General features: G+C 31.6%; 1 protein-coding gene across 4 annotated transcripts; it reads right to left on the bottom strand.

Annotated features, from left to right (window-relative positions):
* Positions 1 to 1,272: 1,272 nt before the first annotated feature.
* LOC110657531 (polyribonucleotide nucleotidyltransferase 2, mitochondrial) lies at positions 1,273 to 16,262 on the bottom strand. Of its 4 annotated transcripts, none has more exons than XM_021814773.2 (16): positions 15,822 to 16,262; positions 13,990 to 14,145; positions 13,708 to 13,878; positions 11,164 to 11,289; positions 10,921 to 11,082; positions 10,651 to 10,770; positions 9,993 to 10,130; positions 9,714 to 9,876; positions 9,126 to 9,251; positions 8,761 to 8,891; positions 8,233 to 8,452; positions 8,054 to 8,137; positions 6,234 to 6,313; positions 4,647 to 4,790; positions 2,243 to 2,869; positions 1,273 to 1,945 (listed from the first exon to the last, which is right to left on the bottom strand). In XM_021814773.2, exons 1-16 carry the CDS (start codon positions 16,143 to 16,145, stop codon positions 1,841 to 1,843), a joined length of 2,877 nt encoding a protein of 958 aa, XP_021670465.2. In that variant the 5' UTR covers positions 16,146 to 16,262; the 3' UTR covers positions 1,273 to 1,840. The 4 variants fall into 4 exon arrangements, with proteins under 4 accessions (XP_021670465.2, XP_057992147.1, XP_057992148.1 ...); XM_058136164.1 differs by having other exon boundaries at positions 11,164 to 11,247; XM_058136165.1 differs by lacking the exon at positions 15,822 to 16,262 and having other exon boundaries at positions 13,708 to 13,790; positions 13,990 to 14,128.
* Positions 16,263 to 27,953: the final 11,691 nt, after the last annotated feature.

Genomic DNA, 27,953 nt, shown 5'->3' with positions numbered 1-27,953 from the left:
TCTACTCATAGAACAATCGAAAATCACTGAGACGGTTAAGCAGAGGAGGAGGTTTAGCCTGGATCACCTAAACAATTGTATTTATAAATATATCAATATTAAATCAAAACAATAATTATCTAAAAATTCGAGGTGTTACAATGAGCTGATCAACCATTAAATTAAATTTTTATATTTAAATTCGTATTTTTTTATATACACTTTAATTAGTTCTACATATATTTTAATGCAATGCAAATAACTAATTTAATTGTTGTTAAACTCATTCTCATTCGAGATCAAACTTATATTAGATGCATCCTTTAGAAAATAATTAGGGGTTTCAGGGCCTGCCCTAGCTAGCACTAGTTTGAGCCAAATACTGATGAGATTAAGAGAAAAATGATTTCACTATCTTTATCATGTAAATAATAATATGGTTGCTAAATTTTTATTTAATTAATAAAAAATTATTTGATTTAAACTTTCGTCTTGGTTTAAAAGATGATTTGTTAATTTTAATTAGTAAAAATATTTTTTAGTATAAAATTTTAATTAAAAATAAATATAAAATATATTTTATATAATATTCAACTCAACTAAACATTTAACTCAAAAATTTAGAGTCGACTATATAAATTCTCTTTCTCCACTCTAAACGATTTTGGATTAAATCCTTAAAAATATGTAATGCTTCTAAAATATATTTTATATAATAAATAAAAATATTTATTTATTATATATAATTAATATAAAATTTATTCTTTTTAAATATAAAATTTAAATTAAAAGCTATTTTATTTATTGAATAAAATATTAAGGACCATATCATAAATTAGTTAATTTTTTTTAATTTCATTTAGCCATTTTAGCTATAATTATGATGATTAATTAATGTTTGATTATAATATATAAAATTAAAATAATTTTACCATAACCAGAAAAGAGGGTTGAAAACGGGAGCAGCAAAGTATGCGAGTGTCCATTAGGTACATAAAACAAGTTTGACGTAATAAAGAAATTATAAAGCTTCTATTAGCAGGGGTAGGCAAGGGCCGGTTTTGGAGTGTCACACAAACTCAAATCGGTCTGGAACCCGAGAGAGAGGTTTTGGCGTGTTACACCAACTCCAATCGCTCTGGAACCCGAAAGAGAGAGAGAGAGAGAGAGAGAAAGAGAGAGAGAACCAGTAGCAGTCCATCACTCAATGAACTTAAACCAAATAGAAATTGAAAGAGACTATTTGAACCAGAAAAATCGATCTGGTTCAAATCATAAATTATTTCAAAAAAATAGAAAAATAAATATTTTAACTATTAAATTATCTCAATTTGAAACCTAAACCATAACCACCCTTAACCGGCCCAAAGCTGTGGAAAACCAGCCTCTCTGGGTCCGGTTAAGATTCACCATTGGCCACGGGCCAGCTGAATTAGTACATGGCCAGGCTATCTGCTAGTACTCAAATTTGAACAAAATAAAAGCCGGCTCATAAACAACGTAAAAATTTTCTTACAACATAGGAACTTTGAAAAAAAGAAGATAAGCAAAAGCAGCAAACCAAAATTTTCAGGTTAGGAGCAATAGATGATAACACCACAGTTTTTTAAACGACAGAACCAGGTCAGAATGCTCCACATATAGCAACATTGATCTTGAAATGAGCACCATCATCAGTAATTTTTTGCTAGATCACGAAGGCTAGCTCAAACCAAGGCCATATCCACGAACAGGTCTCGTCCAGATGCGAGTGAAACGCAAAATTTCTGTCAATTTTTGGTATGTATTGCCACACGAATTTCTTCGACTCAACTTCTGCTGGTCGCTATTTTTGTGGCCATTAAATTAGACATTGTGATGATTAATATGCATCCACCAAAGACATTATTGGGACCCCCTTGCTGGAAAAGCTTGTACACTTGACTCGTAGCTCATTACCCAGCTCAAATTCCCTCTTGCCATTTGTCTGCAAGGCAATGAAAAGATAGTAAATTCCATGCACCCTTTCCAATAAAAGGTAAAGCATCATTGAAATTTTGGATTTTCAACACAAAAGGCTTTATATATAAATCTTGAAATATAAATAACCCTCATCATAATTGCAATGATAGGCTGAATTTTCAGAAGCTTCTTAGATATTACAGTAAAAGTCCAATAAAATGAATGTGCTCATATTCATAAACATGACAGTGGTGGAAATGGAGCTATTGTTCTGAAAAATATCAGGCCATTTTAAAATCACAAGTACAAAGTTAACTCATACCTCAAACCGATACATGGCACGAACTCCACCACCCAAATCAAGGACCAACCCATGTCTACGAATTTGGTAAATCTTGGCAGTAACCTTTGTCCCGAGTTTCAAATTTTTTGCACTGATAGGAGCCTCAACTTCAGCCTCGTTATTATTCAAGCTATCCTCAGTATGTGAAAAGATAACAGAACTAGGAAATGGTGAATGTGAGTCATCATTTTTAGGTAGATTTGTTTTTGACTTCCTATTCCTTTTTGAAGCCTGCGAGGTTTTAGATGTAATATTGGAATCCTCGCTCAGACCAGCAGATTTTTCCTCTTCGTCACACTCTTCAACACTTCGAATTAGAAGCGCTGGTGATGATGATGTTGAACTGACCACCCTTCTATTCACCAGCAACTCAGCCATAGGTTTCACTTCATCTTGTTCATTAGACACACTCTCAACTGAGGCCCAGACCTTGGGAGTTTCGTTCATGGCAGGAACAGGTCCTTCAGCCACATTATTCGTCTTCGATTGCCCTGGCTGAAGTAAAGTTGCTTTAAGGGATAATTTAATGTTACCACGAACATCCCGCCCTATGCACATCAAAGAAAGCTGCTGACCAACAGATACTACATCTGAAACCTTAGAGACCTGGTGAAAGGGAGGACACAAAAAATATTTTACAAAGTAAAATGAAAGCAAAGGGGTTAACACTTGTAATAGACATTGGTTAAATAAAACCATCCATAAGCAATTCAGTGAGAAATCAAACCAGATTTCTCCAAATCAATCTCAAGCACTGCAAGCTTTTGAACATGTGTGAATCATATATGGCCTAACCATTGAAGGAAAATTAAGTTACACGTAATAATCCATAATCAAGTTTTAATAGCCATCTTCCAACAGGACCTGAACTTGGGTCAGTTTGAGTAGGATTTGTTAAAAATTTCAGCCAACCCAATGTCTCAGCTTGTACAATTTCCAAACCAAAGCCCTCCAACAACTATTGTGAAAGAAATTCCAATAAATCAGTTTCATTCAGTGCCTGTTGGTCATTGTTTCTGGTGAAGACCTAAGCAATCTCCTCTATCAATACTCTTTGTTAGTCTAAGATCAGTCCATACCTTAAACAACTAACTATAGGAAATCAATTTCCACTCCAACATAAACCCAAGAACCACAGGTATAAGATTTAAAAAGACAATGAAAGATCCCACAAGGTATTAGCAATAAAAACATAAAACAAATATCCATGCAAAGTGCTCAAAACAGTGGTGACCTTAGGCCTGGTTGTAGCCTCTAAAGGCCTTTATTTGTGGGCATTTGTACTCCTCTATATAAAGCCATTTATTTATCCATTATTCAAAACAATGAAGATAGACTACTACACCTTTTTGACATACTAAGCTCACATGAGCTTTGAAACCCCATTGGCACATACGATGTGTGGCAAACATAGCTATATGCACCATATGCAAGATAGCAATGTATTATCAATTATCATGCAATATCCCAAAAGAATTTACAAAGGAAAAGCCATAAAAGGCCGCACTGATGAAAACCAAACTCATGGTTGTACCATATAAATGCTCCAAATCTAATCAAGATTCTCAATATATAATCAGCTTTACAATGTTAAAACAAACACCAGCAAAGAGCTCGAACAAAGAATGCAATGAAAAGAAGCCTTCAAGAAAGCTATTTTGTGACTGTTCATGATTTTTCATTTTTAGAATTCTGAAAATGTTGAAACAATGATTAAGAAGAAAGACAAAGGGAGAGAGATCTACAGCGTGAGGGCTTGTGTGCCTTGAATAGAAAGAAGAGCAGTACTTTCACTGGGAACAAATAGGCTGAGAAGCACAATTTGTAGACTTATATGCATTGCAGGTTAGGTTCAGCTCGGGTTATCTTAAATTTTGCAAGCTTGAATCCGAAATGTCCTGACTTTATCAGTTTGAGTTAATTATCAGGCCAAGACTGATCATTATCCCAAGAAAGGTGCATTAGAATGAATCAGGTTCAGTGGAATGGTAAGATTTTGAAAAGTTCTGAACAGCCTACTTCCAACTGTGAATTCACTGTCATCCTATTTTGCCAATGTATTCTATTAGGCTTCACAATGTCCATTAAACTGTCAATACTTGTCAAACAGAACCACAACAAAGTTATTCACTCTCAGCTACTACTGACACAACTTGTACTAACTGTCAAATCAATCTACTTGTCAAAACCCCTAGACCATAGCAAAGAGTATGTTGAGTGAAGAAAAAGGAAGGGGTTGGGGGTGCTAAATATGAGAGAGAGAGAGAGAGAGAGAGAGAGAGAGAGAGAGAGAGAGAGCATAACACATTTACAGTCAACAAGACAACAAAGCAGAAACAATACATAGGCATCTAAAAGAATATTTAACCATGTAATTACATACCGGTTCATGTGACAACTCGGAAATATGCAGCAGACCTTGCTGGCCACCATTAAACTCAATAAAGGCACCATATTCTTTTATTGAAGTTACAATGCCTTTATAAACCCCACCAATTTCAATTTCGCGGCCAACCATGAAATCAATCTGAGAAGAAGAAAAAGAAGCAAATGTACTTAGGGTGACTTATAACAATAACAAAAATATCGGTACTCATCATTATTCATTAAGTAACTAACGTGGTACAAAGAGGACTATTGTGCTATGATTTTGAGACAGTAAACTTTAAACTATTGTCACAAAGAGTGTTGTAACCTGTAATATATTCCATCTAAAAGAAACTATAAAATATAAATGCATTTAAGATGAGCAATAACTTTCAGTTGCCACTCTCCGGTTATTAATGTGGGAAGGAAGGGGGACTAGCAAAAAATTTCAAGATATTTGCTGTAGGGCTTCAAAAAAAAAACAGCAGGTTTGAAATTTTGACTAGTGTCATTATCACTTCTTTGGTATCATACTGGGTAAAGAAAGGCACAACAGCCACTGAAATAATGACAATATTGTTCAACACTGATCATTTTTCCATGAAACTAAGTATTAATCTCATATGCTCCGGCAGAACATTGTGAAACCAAATTACTCTATTTTGTACTCCTGATTGAAGATGCTTCAATTCCCTTAACCTCCAAACCCAACTAGAATAAATTTCTTCTTCGAACGACACAAGTGCCGAAACACAAGTGCTTCGGCATATTCTCAATCACACATCTAGATAAGGGTTTAGGTGCTGGTGCTTCCAGGGATTGAACAGACATACTAATTTTCCAGGCAAACATAATAGCTCAGCAAACTCATCAGCACGATAAAGGATCTTATTAGCATAGTTATTAAAGGCGCGCCTGAGGCGTAGGCTCACCAAGCTCGAACCCTAGCGCCTTATGCGCCTAGGTGTGCGCCTTTGTTCCAGGCACAAGGTTCTGAAAAGGCATGCCTTCTTTATTTCCATTTTTAGCAAGCTCTTTCATTGACAAATTGGATTACCACTTAAACTCAAACCAACAAAATTAATTCAAGATATATGCCAAAGAAAAAAAAAAAAGAAAAGCATCACATTTATTTGACTTTTATGGATTTTTAAAATTTTTCACTTTTGCGCCTCACCTCGCTCAGGTGCGCGCCTACGCATTACGCCTTACGCTTAGGCTCCAAGACTCCTTGGCGCCTTAGTGCGCCTTGAGCCTTTAATAACAATGCTTATTAGTAATTCTTTCACTCCATCTGTGAGCATAGTTGAATTTTCATTAATAATGTAAGTTTTTGCTAAACCTTTGACCATTTGTTCTACACTAAAAGTTCTGTAATTGTTGGTTTCCTGATAAAGTCATAGCCAAATTAACATGACCAAACTTCAGAAGCATTAATTTTATTTCTTCTAATTTTCAAGGCCTGGTGAAAGTGATTGCAAAGTTTTGAAGTATAATTCATTGCTTCAAAACAAACCCATTTGATACAAATTACTACTAAAGGGAGCAATAATAAATCTAAAAAAAAGAGACAAAAGAGATTACAATTGGACATGATAGATACCTTTTCTTGTGCCTTTTCCATTACAATCTGATTCTTGGCAATAATAGTAAGTGTACCATCACTAACAGATAATCGGGCTCCTGGATTGGGCAATTATAAATCAATTATAGTCATTAACATATTAATATATTGATGAAATCATTTGAATTATGAAATTCTCTAAAGGATAAATTGCATGATGACCCTTCATATTGACAAAAATCACAGATTAGTCCCTACTGTTTGAAAATGCAACTATTGTGTCTCTCAAATTTAATTATGTTAACTACATAGTCCTTCTGTCCAAATTAATAAGAAATTACCATTAGTGAAATGCAAAATGATCAAAATAACCTCAATAAGTTAATCTCTTTCCCTCCCCCGCTCTCTTGTTCTTCTCTCTCTCTCTCTCTCTCTCTCTCTCTCTCTCTCTCTCTCATCCTATCTCTATCTCTCTCTCTCTCTCTCTCTCTCTCTTAAATCACAAGACACAAAAATCAAAAGAAAAAATCTATGCCATTTCATCTGGCAACCACAAATCAATTATCAGAGCATCAATTTAACTACAAACAGATGGCTCTGAAGCATTACAGACCTGTACTGGTTTTTGTGGGAAAAAATAATGTTGCTGCCATTGAAAGAGATAGAACAATTTGAAATGACAAATTAAAATAAAAAACCAAGTCCACCACAAATCACAAACATAATCCCCAAATCATTAAAAGAGAGCCAATTTTAAATAATCAATCGCAAACCCCCCCCCCCCCCCACCAAAAAAAAAAAAAGCCTTTTGCTCCTATTTTCAATTCGCAAAATCAATTGTTTTCCTAAGTATAACGGTAGCCGGAAGGGAATGGTTGTGGGGTGACCAGAGGCGCCTTTAGGCTCTGTTGACATTGAGAAGTTTAGAAACATTAGTTCCAACCATTGATCTTTCTCTTTCTCCCCATTTTCTCTTTAGTATTATTAGTCAAATATAATTAAATTAAAAAAAAAGGTATTTTAGGATTTATGATTTTATTAAATATTTTATAATTATTTTTTTAGTTGACTGCTCAATTTATTTAAGGAATTCCTTGTTAACAGAATTAAATCTGAGGGACTAAATTGTTACATTTTCAAACAACAAGGACTAATCTGTGATTTTTGCCAAACATCATGAGTCATCTTGTAATCTATCCTTTTCTAAATTTATGCAATGAGTTTACTCAGATCATCATGCATCCAAAAAAAAAAAAAAAATACATATGGTGTTCCCATACAAAATAGTGCATAATCCAAATAAAAGGGTGTCCATAATGCATAATCCAGATATCAAAATTAATTAAAACATGTTTATTAATTGTGACATTGATAAGTTCTCTGCACCTTGGAATACATATCAGAGGAAATTGTATGATGGTTGTCATTCCCTAGTGATATCATTGCAAACCCATACATGTTCTTTGGAATGCAGTTAACAAATGACAAGCAACTAAAAGATAGCAAGACTTTAGATGACCCAGAAATAAAAAATACTTCATCTTGAAAAGACAAGACCTACTAGAGAGACTAGCCAGCGACGTTAACAGATACTAATGATACTCTCATGAATAAATATTTCAATTTCAGATAATATCACACCAAACTCTATCAAGTAAAATAACAAGGTTAAACTGCCATATAGGAATGCATTATTTCAGGTCTACACCAAAATCAGAAAACAAGATAATGCCATCAATTATGAAATAATTAGAAAATTTTAATTAGTTGAATGGAAAAAAGGGCATTACAATTTAGTGCAAGACAAACTAATATAGTTTCAGAAAGGAGCCAATAATTATATGACTGATGACTCAGACCTGTTTCCTCTTCAATTTTTGTCTTAACAGCACCAAGAGGGCCAATTAGCTGACGAAGAACATCATTGCTGAACTTCAATGTAGCTGCATCATGAATAAAAATTGTGTTAAGCACAAAAGGAATACAGCCAGCACAATAATGCACACAGAAAAAATGCAGTAGACACAGAAAATTCAACCTATCCGAGGACGATTCCTGTCATCTTGAGTACGTGGTGCACTAATCTCACGTTCCATGTGATCAAGGATTTGATGGCGGCCTTTACGTGCGTGTTCTAAACACTCACAAATGATATCTAAAGGAATTCCAGCAGGTTTTATATCTAACTGAATTGCGGTAACTCCATTACGTGTTCCAGCTATTTTGAAGTCCATGTCCCCCAAATGATCTTCGAGGCCCTTGGAGAAATCAAATGTCCAGCAAACTATTAGAAGCAACTTAGAAAGCTTGAGACGGTTTTCCAAACCTGAAAGTGAATTTCATAACTCATGCAGAAGCTCTTAAAATAAAATCATTTGACAGAAGAATTGACAAGATCTAAAGTCTGAAAATATATGATTAATGAGGAAGAATGGCAAGCAAAAGTTTCTAATAACTTTCAAAGACCTTTAGCATTTTTATTAGGAAATAGCAGCATATAAAAGAAAACACAGCATTTATCTACCATGTTAGCAATAACTCAAGTAAATCGAAGTAAGCATCTCACCAAAATATCAGTCAGTATACGATAGTCCTTGATTTCACCAGTTGATGGATCAACTTCGCTAACAAGACCCACAGAAACACCAGCAACATGTTCTTGTAATGGAATGCCAGCATCCATCAAAGCCATACTACCTACATGGAAAAAGATAGGGGCATTAACCGTTAATGCTAGTTTTTCTATAATTAACAAAAGGCTAAATGGAACAGTCCTGCATATACTTATAATGACAAGAAATATAATCACATTTCTTAGTAATCAAGTGATTCAATACTAAAATCAAAATTTTTACAGCAAGGACAAAATAAACTCCAGTTTTTCATGTAGATAGGAAGCGCAGAACAGATATAGTAGGGTGAAAAGCATACCTCCACAAACAGTTGCCATTGATGTTGAACCATCAGATGCCATGACTTCAGAATTGACACGAACAGTATAAGGAAAATCATCCTCAGGAGGCAAAACAGCAAGCAGAGCCTTCTCAGCAAGGGTTCCTAGTAACAGTGAAGACTCCAGACATCATTTATTGCCTTGAAATAATTTAAGATGTCTAGTGCTTTAATCAACATCAATTGAATAGACAAGTTATCTGAGAGCCAAAACCCGAAGCCAAGAAGAAAAGATAACAGCTTGCTTAACGTAGAACCATTATGCACATTGTTATCTTGGAACTACTATTTCTAAAATCCCGTATAGTATGTGAATTTCACTAATGAATATACAGAAGGAAAATAATAATGCATCATAAGACAGAATTACCAAATATTGCCAACACTGGCAGTTCAGAATAATAACAGGTGCCAACTATGCTTCATTGATGACATAAATTGACAAATAAGAAGCTTAATACAAGATTATTGAACTAAAAAAGGAGATAACTCAAAAAAATGAGACGTAATTTAATTCAATATTTTCCTGATACAACATAACAATATAGAACTGCAAATTAACTTTACCATGCCCAACTTCACGCCTGTTCAAGCCAACTCGTTTGCCAACTTCATTAATTGAAAATGGTGGAAAACTATAGTGCAGCATGAAGCGCTTTGTTGGAGGTCCAACCAAGGATTCCATGCGTTGCGCATCTCCAGGTCCTCCAAGTGTCACAGCACAGAGAACCTATATAATCAGACTTATTCAAACACAGCTTGATTCAACAAGTAGATTTCTACCTGTTTTCAACATTTAAGCATTAAAAGTTTGTAAATATGAGTAAAAGAAAAATGCAGACTAACCTGAGTATCTCCACGAGAAAAAAGTGAAGATCCATGCAATAGAGGTAAATTACCAGCCTCACAATACAAAGGCCTGACTTCATCAAGACGTCTTCCATCAACTCTAAATCCTTCTGAAATAATCCTCCTGCGAACAACCTGGTATTTTTGTAAGATTTAAGAAAATTGCAAACGCGAGAACTCAAGTAGGCATAAACATTAGAGAGAAACTGTTTCTTTTGAGGTGGGTGAGGGAAGCCCACAAGCCCTAATTGACAACAAAACTGTCTATTCTGTAGAGCATATCTTGAAAAACAGCTTATTCAGGTGCCAAATCCCAAATTATCATATCACGGAAACCAGATTGAATGGACGAAAACAAAGCCACAAGTAAAGAAAATAAAATAAGCAAGCTCTACAATTTTCAAAAAATAAAACAATCCAACTAAACTAAGCCTCAATTCCAACCTAATTGGTTACCAAAATAAAACAACAAATATATATATATATATATATATATATATATATAAAAAGGCACACCTTGGTAACAGTTCATTGTTAAATCCACTCAAAAAAGGAGAGGAATATGGATGTCTTTTCAACGATTCATTTCAACTACAAATTCTGGGAAATAAAGCATAAACCTACTGGATTTCTGTTTCCTCAGAAGATAGCTTACCTGTTTCCTTACTGTGTCTATTGCCTTTGGAAGAACATTTAAGCTTTCTTCATCACAGTCTTCTTCAAGTTTTCTTCTTACGTCTTGTGTAATGTTATCTAAAGCCTCTCCACGTTCAAACTAGACGAGTGAAAATAAACATAATCAAATTTGCCATGTTTGTTTTCTTACATGCATGTGCAAGCGTGCACATGCAAAGAACCTAGGCTTCAGAAAAATAATCCCTCAAAAAAAAAAAAAGGTTTGTTGCACAAAGAAGTTCGTATGCACCTTGCCATACGAGGAATCCGTAAAAACAGATTCAATTTGTGTTTCTGCTAAGTTTCTAACTTCTTCTAATGTTTTTTCAGACACCATAGACAGTTTGTAATCCTTCTTATTCTTCCCAGCTCTGGCAGCAAGTCTGATTTGTGGTTCAAGATACTTAACAGCCTGAAAGATCAGAGCCAAGCATCTTATCACTTCTCTATTAACTGAAACAAAACAGTAACTGCAAAAATTATAAAAACTGACCTCTGGATGTGCCAGTCTTAACCCTGCTTCCAGATCTTTCTCCAATATCTCCCGAGCTTGCACATCTATCATTAAGGTTTTGTCCTTTGTACAGGCATATACTAAGTTCAGATCACTTAAGCTGAGCTGAATTAAACACAATATGTACGAATCAGACTAATGAAAGAACATACATGATCTCGAAGTATGATGATCCATGTACTAGCTGAACTAACTTTTAACTACTTTAAAGTAACTCTGAATTTGTTAAGTCAAACTGTGCAAGATACGAAGTCAAATGTAATTTAACAAAGCAAAGTAATCATTAAGAATTGTAGGATGTTATGAAAGATACAGTCAACACTGAAGCAGAACCTCATAAAACAAATACCAAAATGCTAAAGAATTCTAAAATACTGTGGCATTGCAGTAGCCAAAAGAATGCCAAACATTTTCAGAAAAAAATGACCTGATCTTTAGGTTCAAGTAAAATGTCACAGAAATGCAATGAAAAACCAGAGAGGAAAAAGAAAATTAAAGGAAACAAACAAGTAGAAATTTGGCAAGGTTCAAATCATGCAAGTTAAGAAGGCCACACATGTATTTTTATTAAAGGTGAGGAGCCAAAAGGCTTTATTCAAAGAACACAAAAGAAATCATAATTGTGAAATAAAGGCGCAAATTTGGCAAACTTGCAGAAAAAGGACTTCAGAAAATACTTAGTAATAATGCAAATTCAATATTTGTTTGTACTGACTGGTGCTTGTTGAAAATGCCTCATTCTTGCATGAGCTACAAGTGGGCCTAATTTCCAAGTAAGATTTTGTTAAAACATGATTGACTCAGATTCTAATCCATTGCTCATTTGCTTTGCATTTTTAGTGCCACGTGTGTGCGTGCAGGCGTGCGTGTGTCATTATTTAATTCAAAATGTATTGTCTCTTCATGCTATGAATTTAACTTGTCTTATGCTATGATCTTTCACAAGTTCAGGCAAAGCAAGGCAACAATAAACCACTATTTTGTACCTCAAGACATGGAATTATCCATTGACAACCAATGATAAAATCCCATTAACATAACTGAAAGAAATTGGGATCAAGTCCACTCACCTCCATAAAACATTTTCCATCCTTTGCATTGAGGGGTCAACTATATATCAATATGAGATAGACCATTCGATATTAATTAAGTTACATAAGCATTTAAATGCACTATTGTTAAAGGCATGCCTGAGGTGCAAGCAAGGCGCACCACAGGCACAACCCTCAGCCCTTTTGATGACAAATGGTGGGCAACATCACCCAGGTGCAAGCACACCAAAGACGTGCCTCAGTTATATTTCAGTCCTCTTTTTTTTTTAAATTTTTACTTAATCTTATGTGCCTTCGCCCACACCAAATCAAACCCTACATAAGAGAGCACAAAAGAAATGAGGGTTTCTTCCTCCCTCTCAATGTCAGCAGCCCAAAGGGGAAAAAAAAAAGGGAAGAAGATTTAGAACAGAAGATCAACTGCTACTACTGCCTGCTGGTGGGTTTCAAAATCGAACCAAGTATGTTTATCTTTCTCCTTCTCATTCTTTCCTTGTCTCCTTCTTATACTTCTCTCTCTCCTCCACACCACCCATTTGGGTTTTTCTTTCTCTTTCTTTATCTTCCCTCCTCTCCTTCTCTCTCTCTCTCCCACTCGGGTTTTTCTCAGTACAAAAATTTCCTTCTCCCTCCCCAGACCTGCTTGGGTTGCTGCAACCTGCTGTTTTTTTCTTTTTAATTTGTTTTAACATCCAAGGAAAAAAAAAAAAAAAAAAAAAGCTATGTTATCTATTAGTTAACTTAGAAGTTGCTAAGATTACTCAAATTAGAGCAATGCTTGCTGACACTAGCCTAGGAGAAGTAAGCCCTCCATGTAATGATTCCACAAGAGCTCCTGCAATCCCAATCTTTGCAAACCTTCATCTTGTTTTATTTTCTAACAAGTTCTTATAGTGTTCTCTTTAAGAGAAAAATAAAATGATATTAATGATGATGTCTATATTCATATTATGTATTTTTCTGTGATTATTAATGCTCAGTAGTTTGATAATTTTGAGGAGTTTGATTAGATAGAGATAAATCTATGATTATTTGAATCTAATTTTAATTTTTTAATAAACTTTATTTATTTACTTATTTTTTCATGCACGCATGCATTTAGACCCCAGGACCTCTTTGCATTTTATAACTTTGTTTATATGTTTTGAATAACATGACCTAGAAGCATTACACATTTTTGAGGATTTAACCCAAAATCGTTCAGAGTGGAAAAAGCAAATCCATATAGCCGACCCTAAATTTTTTGGATAAAAGCTTAGTTGAGTTGAGTTGAGTTGAGTTGAGTTTATATGTTTTGAATATCTATAGAGAGAAAATAACAAGATGAAAGAAATGGCACAAGCAATTCATGAACACCAAAAATAGAACTTAAAGCATGAAGGCAAACAACATTGACATTGGCAAGAATTTTTTTTTTTTTTTTTTTTTTTTGAGAATCAAACATTAGCAAGCAATTCACATTGACTATTACCTCATCCATGGTTGGATTAACAATAAATTGTCCACAAATCCTTCCTATGCGTATCACTCCGATGGGCCCGCCCCAAGGAATATCTGACAACATCAGAGCAACAGATGTCGCATTAGCTGCCATTACATCTGGATCTTGTTTCCCATCTGAAGAAAGAACACTTGCCATTACCTATGAATTAATAATATCTGTCAAATGTCAAGAGATATCATGTGCAAAAGGGGAACCAAGGAGGACTGATGCAAATATATATATATAAACTTGCAGATAGTAACATTATACCTGAACTTCATGGTAAAATCCAACAGGAAAGAGTGGTCGAATAGGTCGGTCAATGATACGACCACACAAGAGCTCACGTTCTTTTGGAGAACCTTCCCTTCGCATGAATGTATTAGGAATTACACATCGGGCAAATTGTTTCTCTTGGTAATCAACCTTTTCAAAAGCAAAAATTGTTAATCTCCACTCAATGGCCGGCACAAAAACACCAAAGATAACTAAGTATCATCCTCCCATGAAATGAATCTACCAGCATCATCAAGCAATAGATAAAATTGAAGTCAGTATATCCATATCCTTAGGTACAAGAATAAACTAGAAAATGGACTTCATTTTCCAGCCCATTCATGTTCAGTTTTGTCAGAGTTTTTTAGACAATACCACGTCCTAGCTCTTACCCCTCCATCTTGCCATCTTGACTTATAGAAAACGAACCCAATTTCTCCTTTGTTGTTAACAATCCCACACCCAAAAGAAGGCTTCGTAAGTACCACCTATTCCCAATTTCATAGAGATCCCATTTGTTCCAAAAGAAGTGTTGCAAAAAATACAAACGCCTTCTCAGAAGACAAATACCCACCTAACAGACTACTTAACATTAAAAAGTTCTAAATTCATTATTAGCACACCTTAGGCTCAAGGCTCCCAACCTAGCACCTTTATAGGAGAAAGGCGGGCGACATTCACTAGGCCCTTGCCTTATATGCCTAGGCATGCGCCTTTTTCCAAGCGCAAGACTCTAGAAAGGCGCGCCTTTATTTCCATCTTGAGTGAGCATTTCCATTAACAAAAAGCACTATCACTCAACTCGAAATTTATCAATCTACCAAAATCCAAGAAGTTTTCGAAATTAGTATTGTTGATGATAATTAGTCGCCAAAATCTGATCAAACCACCACACTCAGGATTGCAAACCTTCCATATTTCAATTTTCAACACTAGCACTCTTTTATTATCTTTTAAAAAAAAATGTTGCATATGCACCTATTTGAAGATCTATGCCAAAAAAAAAAAAAAAAGAAAAAAAAATCATCCACTAACTTAAGAACTAAATAATACTCTTTTAGTTCTTAAAGATGAGAAAAATGATGAAGACATTGATTTTGAAGATGAGCATGCAGGAGAAGATGAAGAAGAAAGATGAAGAACATTATGATGCTACACTGTAAAGATTGAAGAGTAGTTTTTTTATAATTGCTTGACTTTAGTTTTGAGACATTAAAAGACTATTCAAGTTTTAATATATTAGTACTTGAATGCTTATTACTTTTTATTATTATTTTTAGTTTTATGTTATTTGAAGTTTGATGGAATATTCATATTTATTTGACTTTTATTTTATTTGCACCAGCGCCCCTACGCTCCAGGACCCCTTGGCACCTTTGTGCACCTTAATCCTTTGATAACTATGCATACAAGCTATTAAAAAGAGCATATTTATACTTGAATTTCATTTCCAGTGGGAAAAAAAAAATTACTGTGATAAAAATCATAGTCCATCACTGAAATGGAAACTAGACTAAATTCAGAACAATCAAACAGCTAGTACTAAATTCAGACCAATCAAACAGTTAATATACATCCCACATAAATCATCATGATATGAAATTATTTACATTCATCTTGACATTAATTTATATACATATATAACTCTCAAAGGCATAAATTTTCACCAAATTTTGGGAAACAAAACATATTAAATCACCGTTAACTCCAGTATTCCATCACATGACGCCAAGTAATATTACATTTGTTGGGATTCTGTTTGATTTGAAAATGTGAAAATTGTAAAGAAAATACACAGAGAAAATGAAAGTGAGAATTGACCATACAGTGAGAGGTAAAAAGTCTCGAACAGAGTCGCCTTTAGCAGCAGTGACTGTGGCTAGCACTTTGGTTCCTTCCATGCCTAAAACGACAGAGCCATTAGCAAATCGAGCGATTTTCCCCGTTTCGAGGGTAATAAGGCGCGATCCAATCTCGAATTCTTCTTTGAAAGTCTCAAGGACCTTGGTTCCGGCGTGAGGTGGGTCCGGATCGGAGGGTGCAAAGCCGAGGCGGCCGCTGCAGATGGTGCGGAAGCCGAGCGCACGCCATGTGAGGAAATGAGGAAGAGAATTGAGGAGAGGATTGGCTCTGCTTGCTAATGAGGACATTGACAACTTGAGAGAAAGAGCTGAGAGACGAGAGGCAGAGGAGGGTTTAGGGTTTAAGGGGTTTTAGTGTGAGAGAGTTGACAGGAAGAATTTGCTACGTCCGTATGATCAAATTGGTTAGTGTCACGGGACGAAATCCTTACTAATTAGGTCATCCTATTTAAAAACGTAAAATAATATGATATTTGTTTGATTAATCCTTTTATTTTATTATATTTTATTTTTTTTATTTATTTGATTAATCATTTCCTTTTATTTTATTTTATTTTATTTTATTTTATTTAATTAATCTTTTTATTTTATTTTATTTATATATAAAAGTTTCAATGTAACTTTAGATTAAAATTATTGAAATTATTATTATTAGGAACTCTTTAATTAATAATTTTTAATAATATAAACTTAAAACTTATTAAACGTAAATCTCTTTGAACTTAGATATTAAGTAGTGTTAAGATTAAAATTTTAATAAGAATATGATTGCATAAATATAATTTATTTGGAAAAGAGTGAGCCCATTTTGTTTATAGATTTAATAAAAAACAGATGGTTCATATATATATATATCATTGCTATTATTGTTCTAAATAGAAATTGTTTTCTTTAATTTAATATTAATATTATTATTATTATTGAGTCAGGTTGATAAGAATTAAAAATTAAAAAATGGGTATTATAAGAATGAAATGGTATTAGCTTGCCTTGAAGTTATTTCAATGTTCTAGTACATTTTTTATTTTTTTTAATCAATAATTAAACTATAAATTATACCAAGTTGTGCAAAATTTAAAAAAAATAAGAAAAATTCAATTTTATATATGTGTTTTTCATATTTTGTAGATATATTATATAATTTTGATTTAATTATGTGTTTATACGTAATTAAATATAATATAGTATATTTAAAATAATTAATTGTACACACTCTAATATTATTTTTTATTTTCTTAAACGTGTTTTAAAAACTAAATGTACTAAAAGTAATTTATATGTGATAAATTTTTATATTTGAATAATTGTAAAAATTTGAAAAAAATTTATATATATTATAAGTTAAAAGAATATCATATCCAAATATTATGCAACAAATATAAAAGGAATGATTATTATTAAATTAATAAAAACATTACTATTCAAGATCAAATATTATATACTAGTAAATGCTTGTGCACTACATTATTTTATTTTATTTTTAAAATATATTATGCATGAATTTTTTATACAATAATTTTATTTTAAAGGTGGAACAAAGAAGGCTAAAAATTTGGTAAGAAAAACAAGCTAGGTAATCAAAGTATTTGTGGGTCCAGCTTTATAAAGTAAAATCTTGTGCTTTGGTGGTTGATGAAATAAGATGAACTGAATAATCTGATCAGATATTTTCAATTTATTTGTTGAGGAGATACGGTATTTGTCTTCATTCAAAGGAACTGATGAAATTGCATTGAAGAGAGGTATTTTATATGAATGACAGAGAATAAAGTGAAAAGAGATTCCAAGAGTTAAAGAGTGAACAGTTTTTGAAGAACAGTGAAGGTGAAGAGAAGGCAGGGAAGAAGAGAAGAGGTGATGAAGAGACAATGATGAAGCAACAATGAGAATAAACATTTAGAGAACAATAAAATGAGAAAAGCAAAATTTTTTAAGAGGAAGAAATTATTATCTCAAATTTTATTATATTTGATTTTTTATCTAAATTTATATATATTTACATAAAAAATTTTAATTATTTTTTTTTTAAAAATTAATATAGTTTTATTTTTTTTTTTTTTTAAAAAAAAAAAAGAAAAATTAAAATTAATAAAATAAAAAGAAAAGTAAATAAAAAAAAAAAGAAAGAAAAGTAAAAAATAAAAGGAATTAGAAAGAAGTAAGGAGAAATTAAGAGGGATAATACCATTTATTTAATAATTGTTTAGAATCCATTTTATTATTTAATATACCATTCATTCTCTCTTTTTCTCCCCCTCTTCACCACCCTCCCTTCTCATTTCTCTCAGAAACTCCATTCCCAGGAAGAAGAAGAAGAAGAAGAAGAAGAATTTAAATCTTAAACATAATTAATTCAAATTCATACAAAGAAAAGAAAAACCTTTCAAAGAAGGAAGAACTTAGGTTTAAAGTCTCTATTAGTTTGAAGAGTGGAAGAATTGAAGAGAATTGAAGAAGTGAAATTAAGGAATTTAAGTAAACTCATATTTTTATAGTATGTTATGTATGTGATTGTTATTTGTTTTTTTTAGATGATTTTTGAAATTAAGGTTTGAATTAAATGAAAAAATCTGAAATCTGTGTAAGGAACTTTGCTCACTTTCTTTCAAAAATTCATTACTAATAAAATAAGATGATTTCAGAAATATGGCAAATGAAAGGATGAAACTTTAATTAAAACTTTTAATTTTTTTTTATTTAGTTTTAATTGAGATGAATTGATAAAATATTAAAAATATTAAATTGCTGAATTTTGTGAAATTAAAATATGAAGAGCAACAAGAGAAATTCGAAAAAAAAGCTAAAAGCAAAAAAAATAACTTTTAACTTGTTTCACCACTCCTGCATCTGTCTGCAAAACAAAACACACACACACAATCATACCTATCTTTATCTCTTCTATCTTTTTAATAATTTATTCTTAATTATTTTTTTATTTTTATTTTTTTTATAATTAGAAAAAATTAGTTTTCCCTATTCTTCGCTATTTATCGCTTGAAAATATAAATATTTTTTAATATTAAAAATTAAAATTTTATATATAATTATCTCAATAATATCAATATCCTCTATATTTCTCATATTCAATTTCACATTCATTTTCATTCATTCATCATTCACTCATAATTGAAAAAAATTTCATTTTTTTAATAATTACATGATATTATATAAAAATCACATATGAACTAAATTATTAATATTAATTATATATATTAATATTATCATTTTTTTTTTAGTTTACATTACACATAAGAAATATTATATATATAAAAAATAATAAAAATGACTAATGTGAGCCTATATATATTGCATAAGGAGGAGGTGAAGCTTGAACACTTATAAAATAAAAAAAATTAAATTTAATATTTATTTTTATATTTATTTTATTATTATTATTATTTATTTTTTTTATTTTTTATTATTTTTTATTTTTTTTTATTTTTTATTTTTTTTTTTTTTTTATTTTTATTTTTTTATTTTGATTTTTTATTATTTTTTATTTTTTAATTTTTTTTTTATTTTTTTTTATTATTATTAAAATGATGATATTAATTGATAAAATTATTATATTTATTAATTAATTTATTATATTTATTATATTATTATTATTATTATTATTATTATTATTATTATTATTATTATTTATATTTATTATATTTATATTATTATTATAATTATTATTTAGATTCTTTATTTCTTTATTATATGTATAAATAATGATTTTATATTTAATGAAAGACTAAACCATTTTTAAATTTGAAATTTCATTTATGAAGAATCAACAATGAAAGACAAATTTGATGATATGGATGAAAATTGAAAATATCAAAAATATAGAAAATTATTTCATTTAAAATTAAATTCACCATAATGCATTGAAAAAATATCAAATTATTTTTCTTTATATATATATATATATATATATATATATATATATATATATATATATATATATATATATATATATATATATATATATATATATATATATATATATATATTATATATATAATAAATATAATATATAATTAAATATTTTTTTTAATATTTTTATTTTTTTATTTTTTTTTTTTTTTTTTATTTTTTTTTTTTTTTTTTTTTTTTTTTTTAATTTAGATTTTTTTTTTTTTTAATATTTTTTAATTTTAATTTTAAAATTTAAAATAAAAAGATTAATAGATAAGAATATGATTTTAAAAATTTTTAATTAAAAAGTAAAAAAAAGAAGAAAATTCAAATAAAAAATATCAAATCAAAAAAATCAAAAAAAATAAAAAAAAAAAAAAAAAAATAAAAAAAAAATAAAAAAATCAAAAAAAAAAAAAAAAAATAAAAATAAAAAAATAATAAAAAAGAAAAGAAAGAAGAAAATAAACAAGAGATAGATAGACAAAAATAATAAAAGAGATAGATGAATAAAAATCATAGTGAAGATAAGATAATAAGTAAGGAAATGGAAGAAAGATTTCTAAAGAAAAATAAGGTTTAAGTATTGAAAGGAAGAAGATAATAGAAGGCTTATAAGTTTATGAGTCATAGTGGCCCTTCTAGCTTCTATTTATAATAAGATACAATAGCTAGAATGTATAATAGGAGCTAATTACCATTAGAGATTTTTTGTATACATTGATGAAATATTTTGTTCTTTCACCAATTTGTCAATCTCACCAAACCAATGAAGATGATTTGAGAAGAAGAGAGGAAGAGAGAAGAGATAAAGAGAGAGAAGAAGTAAAGAGAAAAGAGAAACAAAAATGAAAGAAGAACAAGGTTTTGAAGAAACATGGGAGAGCAACAGAGGTGACAGGACAATTGATGAGGCAACAGCAACAACATCAAATTAAATTTGACAAGTATTAAAGAAAATTAAGATTCCCTAGTGAGGTCGGAAGGAATCACAAGGTTGAAGAGAATGACATGGGAGGCAATTAGAGGCATAACGTCCACAACTATTTGAGACGATAAATTTATTGAAATTTTATAAGAGGGGAAGAGTTGCAACATTCTCAACTCTACCCTAAATTTTTATCTATTTATGTTGCAAGAGTTATCATATTGACATTGAAACTTTAACATGAAAGTTATTTATAAAGAGTAATATGTACCTTTTTTTTTTTTTGTAAGGAAGAAAGGACTTGAAGATGACATTAAAAAGTTGAGGGGTAAATTAAAAGAAATAAGGACTAAATTGAAGTAAATAAAAAAGTTTTAGAGTAGAATGTATAAGAGGGATTAAGACCATTGGACAAAAACTTGTTTTAACCATTGGATAAAAGAATATTTGGCCTTATCTATCTCACCATTCTGCTACCCCAATTAAAACCCTCTTCTCTCATTTTTCTTTCATCCCTCCATAGCCAAACTATCCCAAATTGAAGAAGAAGAAGATCAAGAAGATTAACCAAGCTGATTTCTATCTTAAACATCATTAATTCAAGCCTTAGGAAGAAGAAGAAAACCGGCTTTTGAAGAAGTTGAAGGTAGGCATCTCCTTCTAGGGTTTTGAGTGGAAGAATTGAAGAGAAGTGAAATTAAGTGATTCTACTAGAGGTTAGTGCTTAAACTCATCCTTATTGCCATGTTTATATGTGTGATTTCTTGTTTTTTGCTAATTAGATGAAATTAGGGTTTGAGGGATTGAAATCTGAAATCTGTGTTGGGTGAGGCTGCTAGACAGCCACTTTCAAAAATTCATAACTTGACTTAGGGAAGTCGAAATAAGATGATTCTTATGGCAAATGAAACTTTAAGGAGTACCCTAAAACTTTTGTAGTTCAGTGTTAGCCTTAATTTTGATGATAGAATAGAGATTGAAGCCAAAATATTTAATTGCTCAATTCTGGAACTGGTTTGGCAGGTTCTAGCAACAAGAGACCCGATTTTAAAAATTCATAACTTGAGCTAAAAAACTCTTGTAACACTTTTCACCTGTCTACAGTGTAGCCAAGCAAAACATGTCACACTCGGTGTCGATGCACCCTATCTTATCTTACTTTATTCTTTTAATAATTTATTCTCGTTATATTTTAATATCAATTATTTTTCTAAGGAGAAACTAACGGAGTTTCCCCTATTCTCGCTATTTACCTGCTTGAAAATTTAATAATATTTTCACAATAAAATCTTATCCATACTAATCATAATTATCTCATCAATTCGAATATCCTCTATATAATTCAATTTCATATTCATTTCCATACATTCCCATTCATTCTCAACTCATATGTGAAAATTTTCAATCTTCATTAATTTACATGATATATAATTTAATCACATATGAACTAACCAATTTATTAATTTGCAACATATAAATATTAATTATCATTTTTTAGTTTACATTACAACATAAGAAATATTTATACTATACAAAATACATAAAATGACTAATGTGAGCCCTATCTATATGCATTGCTAAGGAGGTGATAGCTTGAACACTTTTGACACTTCTGCAGATCTGAACTCCAAAAATCACAGTCAAATATCCACTGGGTTTTAGTTTCAGTACCTGCGCGAAGGAAACAAATCCATCGAGCTAAGCATTTCTGCTTAGTGGTGCAATAATATAACAAGAAAATAATATATACAAATAAAGAAAGAATCAAGCATTCTAAATATTCAAGTATCAATTTGATTTAAAATGATAGCATTAACTATCTTATATGCTAATTCATTCCTCTTTGAAAGTACTGAGTTTATAGCCTTACAGTAATAATATTCAATATACATTTTATTCTAAGAGTATTGTATTTGAGGTTTCTCTACGATTCTGCAAATTGTATTTTTGTTATGTTTCTATTACTAATCTTTTTTTTTCTCATTTCATTCAATACTTTCTAATGTTTTTAATTACTAATGTTCTTAAATAATTTCAATAATTTACACTGCCCAGGTAACCTATGACAGGCTGACTAAACTGGATAACGAGTCGTTGGCACTGAACACTGTGGTGCCTCGGGCCGTCATACCATGGGACGCGGAACGTTAACCACGTATGCAGTCAATATGGCTAAAAAGCCATGATAACATATAATCGGGCATAAAGCCATGAGTGCGGACATAAAGCCATGAATATAGGTAAAAAGCCTTACGCAGTACTGCTAAAACAATACCCTATTGGCATGCTAATCTATCCAATCTGACACACATGTCTAGACGATACATGGGCACATAAATACCATTAAGTGTTAATATGTATTAGTATATCATTAATTTGTTATAAGTTTTAATTACAATTTATATCACTTAATTCTATTCCCAGTGGGAACATAAATTTTCTGAATCACAATTATACACAATTTATGCATTTCTTAAAATTTTACATTCATTTTATCCTTCATTTTGATCACAATTCACAACAATGATTCTCATGTACAATTGTACTCAAAACATTCTTTTTGTTTCTCATATGCTATTAATTATGTAAGGTATTAATTTCTAGTTACAAAAGAGGCATAAGCCCTAGTGATAATTTCGCCTTATTTTCACATTTAACAGTCCATATATATATAATTCACATTTTACATTCCTAGTTGTATTATAAATATATTGTGAGGTCCAGAACTGAAAATTAAATTTTCCATAGCAATGTAGTTGAGATACAAACTTATTTATGTATTAATTTTAATTTCTCTTTTTCCTCATGATGAGAACAAGTATTCATAATTCACCTTAATTCCTCTCATGTACCACTTATTGGGTAGGATATTATTATTGTTCTAATTACAATGAGACATAATTCCTCATGTTGACTTCATTTCATTTATATATTTGACAATTCACTTATGCTAATTACAATTTTATATTTCCAATTGTATTATTAATGTATTATGAATTCTATTTTTAATGGGCATATAAGCCCTAACTATCTATTCCTCATGATTTAGGTGAATTATCATTCATATTTCAAGTAATCTAAGAATATTTCATGGATTTCAAATTTAGCTACATTTTCCTTAAATTCTAGTGTTACTCAAATTCACCATTCACAATTTACCTACCACATCCTATATTAATAACTACAATGGTTCTTATAGTTTGATTTTCTATTTCACATAATTTAGTGGTTACTATTTATTTGACAATTTCCATTCAAATGTTGATTTTTTTATTTATAATAAATTTGTTGAGCCTAAATTCACCAAGATACCACATTTTGCATTTGATTTTTGTTGGCATTGATTTCCAATACCATTTCAAAGCTTATTTTATGTTATTCAAAATTTTCAGATTTCATACCTTAAGTTTACTGTTCCATTGGTCATTGTTATAGTGGAAATTTGGCAAACTTTTCTTCATCAAAGTTATTCCTTTATATGTCTTCTTTAATTTCCTTTTTGAATCACTTCATTTAGAGTTTTGTAGCTCAAGTTATGGTCAATTTATCATAACTGGCCGAAATGATCCTTACCCAAAATTTCTGGGTAAATTTGGTTATGCTAGATTTGGTGTCTTAACTTGGACTAGCAATTTGAATTTGTTAGGTTCAGAATTTGAGTTTGTGTTCTTCATGAAAGTTGTTCTAAATTGTCTAATCTTTTCATTGATATAAAATTCAGATCATTTGGATATTTCTACACTGAGTTATGGCCAAATGATCAAACACTGTTCATTTGGTCACTTTTACCAGGTCCATAATTGGTTACCCGGATTTGGCTAATTTTTAGGTCATCCTAAGTTTGTTTTTTAGGCAAGGTTTCTTCATCAAAGTTGTGCCATTATGTGTTTAGTTTCATGTCCAATTGGCCTTGCACCAATTGAACCTACACCTCTCAAGATACAGCTGCCCAAACTTGCTGGACTCACATTTAGCCCTGCAGGTCCTATGAGGCAACATACCCAACCTAAAATCCAAAGCCACAATTCACTTCAATTCCTCATCAAACACAGCTAAATGGTCACTAATTGACCATTAGGACTTCCATTCACCAACACATGAGCAAAACCCTAAGTTTGCTCTAAACCCTAACTCCAAAATTCCAATTTACTCAAACATCATGCTATTAAATATTCTAATCATCAATTTCATGTTCAATTGCATCAATTCACAACTATAATTCACTTGAATCATTGAAACTCTAAAGTACCCTAGGCTGCCAAAATTGAGGGTTTTTCATACCTACATAATTTGTTTTCTTTCTTCCAAAACTAACACTCAATTCATAGTCTACACAAGGTAAACTCATGGATTTATGGAAGAAGTAGCACTAACCTTAACTTAGCCAATTCCCAAGGCTTGAAAACTCCACTTTTTCTATTCTTTTTTGCTGTCCAAGTCTTGCTCTAGGTGTGAGGACAAGTTTTTGTGAAGGGAAGCTAGGGTTTTGAGGTGGTTTGGTGGGTGGAAATCAAGCTCACTCAAAGCTTTAATGGAGGTCTCTCTCTCTCTTTCTTTCTCTCTTCTCTTGGTTCGGCTGAATGAAGGAGAAGGCTGCTGGAATTGTTTCATTTTTATCTCATTTTTATGTAATTTTTATCCCTTTTAATTTGCTTGTCAAATGGTAATTGGGTGGAGCTTTTTAAATGACATCATGTGATGTCAAAATTCCAATTTTCTTCATTTTTCTTTTCTACTCATTTTCAATTAAATTTTTAGCAATATTTATTCATATTTTATATCATAATAATTATTTATTTAACTGGACAAGTTAGCCAAAAATCATCTCTGAAGACGAAATGATCAAAATGCCCTTCGTTTGCCTTAAGGAGCCAAAATTGTCTGTATCAATCTTAAAAATTCTTCTAACCTTTTCTTGGCATTCTAATGCCATCGAAACCTCAATGACTCTTCTCTGGAGTCCCAGAAATTATTTCACGGATTTTTTCTCGGGTTTAGGGCTACTAGCTGTGAAGACAGCAACTTCCTGTTAGGGTTACCTATCACTGGGGCACCGACTCATTTAACTTTGTTGTATTTCATTTCTAAAATTTTTCCTTAATTTTTCTTATCTTTATTTGAGTTATTTATGACTTCTCACTCTAGTTTACATATAGTTCCAGACATTCTAGCTGTCCGAATAGACATTGGTCACCGGAACAGTCGAATGCATGGACTAGCTAAAGTGAGGGTGCTACAATTCTTCCCCTCTAACAAATATTTCGTCCTCGAAATTTACCGGGTGTAGGTATCTGAGATAATTCCTTTACCTTTCTATTGCTCCCTTTGTCTACTCTTTTTATATATGTGGTATTATTTAGTCTTTTCGAATCTATCATTATACACTTAGGCATATCATAAAGGAATAATACTTTACCTCAAATTCACATCTGGAGCACTTTGCTCCTCTCCGACTTGGGTGACATTTACAAGTGGTGTTACTGTTGCACCTGGTCCTTCCACGACCTCTGTCTGGGTCCATGGTAAATTCCTCTTAGGACAATCTTTCAGACGATGGTCCATGGCCCCACATCTGTAACAGGCTCCAGTCAATCCCCTACATTCACCTTTATGCCAATTGTTACAATAGCCACATTTTCTTGCTAGTCTTGGTTCACTCACCACTAGTATCTCTAATTGACCTCTTCTGGGTATAGGCCTGGGTCTAGGTCTCCTACTTTGATCAGATGTCTGATTTAACTGTTCTCTCGGCCTCTTATTACTAGACTGTCCAAATTTTCTCTTTTGCTGATCACCACTCCTCTTCTATTCCTCTTCATGAACACAGCTAATATATTTCTTTCTGAACTCTATCAGAAAGAATTCCCAAGTTACGTCGGCTAGTGGCACTACCTTGGTTACGACATCCCACTACCGATATGCAGCTTCTTGTAACAATGAAACTGCACATTCCAAACTCTGTTCTGGTGTGCAATGGAGCTGCTGCAAAACTCTTTCAATCCTTTCTAACCAATACTCAGCCGCTGAAGAATCGTCTTCCTTTCTACCATTGAAATCTTGTGACACCTTTCACCCGACTATAGTGTAGCCGAGCAAGGCGTGCTACATTCGGTGCCAGAGCACCCTATCTTATCTTACTTTATTTTATCTCAATTATTTTTATCCTTCCTTAATTTATTTCTTTACGATTATGAAATGCAATTTGTGAAATTTGACTTATTTAAGTCATTTATTGAAATTATAAATTCATTTGAGGTTCCAAAAATTTTATAGAAAATCCGGTAGAGTACCGGCTAAAAATGAATAAAACAGTTCTTTGGAACCTATGAAAAACACTTCCAATACATTTTCAATCATTCTCAAACTTCATTATATCAACGTAATCTCAATATTTCTCAACCATTTTTCAAAAATTTTTTTATTTGTCATTCATTCATTTCACATGATAATCATATACAAATCATAAATAAATACTAAATTTTAATTTATAAACACAAATTACAAATACTCGCATTAATACCAAAATATATTACATGGGTTTCAACTATACATGATAAAATAAAAGTTTAATTACAAAATACAAACAGTACAAAATGCCCAAAATGGGACCTATTGTCCTACCAATGCACTAAAGTCTGTGAGGTAACACGAACACTATGTAGATCTGTATACAAGTTTCACCCAGTTTGTGGTCTGCTGGGCTCTCGGGCCAAATCTTCAGTACCTACGCATTGCAAAAGCGACGAGCTAAGCATAAAGCTTAGTGGTGCCAATAATACAAGAAAACATAATATGCAAATAAAAGTAAAAATTTCCTATTTATTGTGCTTCTAAGAAATAAATAATTACTAACTTATTGTTTAGTCGAAGGCTTATTACATTTATGATATTAACTCTTTCTAGCATTTTATTAGTCGTTTTCTTGATGATTTTGAGCCTCTTTTTATTGTAATCATTCTTGTTCTTTAACTTGATATTTAATTTCCTTACTTCCTTTAATAATCAATTCAATTATATTTATACTTTTCTATGCCCAAGTAACCTATACAAATTGACCGGACTGGATAAACGGGTAAACTAGCACTGGGTACCAAGTACCTTGGGCCGTCACACCATCGGTCACAATGTGTCTCCCGGTGTGCAGATAGAATGGCTAATAAGCCATAAAAGCAATAAGACATAAAGCCAAGTATAACATCATAATCAGTATAGCCATAGGCTATCATATCATAGAATGGCATGAAGTCATACGCAGTACTGCT

The sequence above is a fragment of the Hevea brasiliensis genome, chromosome 15 (assembly GCF_030052815.1).
Source record: "Hevea brasiliensis isolate MT/VB/25A 57/8 chromosome 15, ASM3005281v1, whole genome shotgun sequence".
Taxonomy (NCBI): Eukaryota; Viridiplantae; Streptophyta; class Magnoliopsida; order Malpighiales; family Euphorbiaceae; genus Hevea; species Hevea brasiliensis.
Note: the sequence above shows the minus strand (reverse complement) of the source record. Positions and strands in the feature narration are given on the sequence as shown.

Coding starts and splice junctions, on each gene's coding strand:
- LOC110657531 (XM_021814773.2), bottom strand. CDS start 16,145: ATGTCCTCATTAGCAAGCAGAGCCAATCCTCTCCTCAATTCTCTTCCT. Junction 11,290..13,707: donor TTAATCCAACCATGGATGAG/GTAATAGTCAAT, acceptor TGTTTAATTCAG/CTCAGCTTAAGTGATCTGAA. Junction 8,892..9,125: donor AATGGCAACTGTTTGTGGAG/GTATGCTTTTCA, acceptor TTTTCCATGTAG/GTAGTATGGCTTTGATGGAT.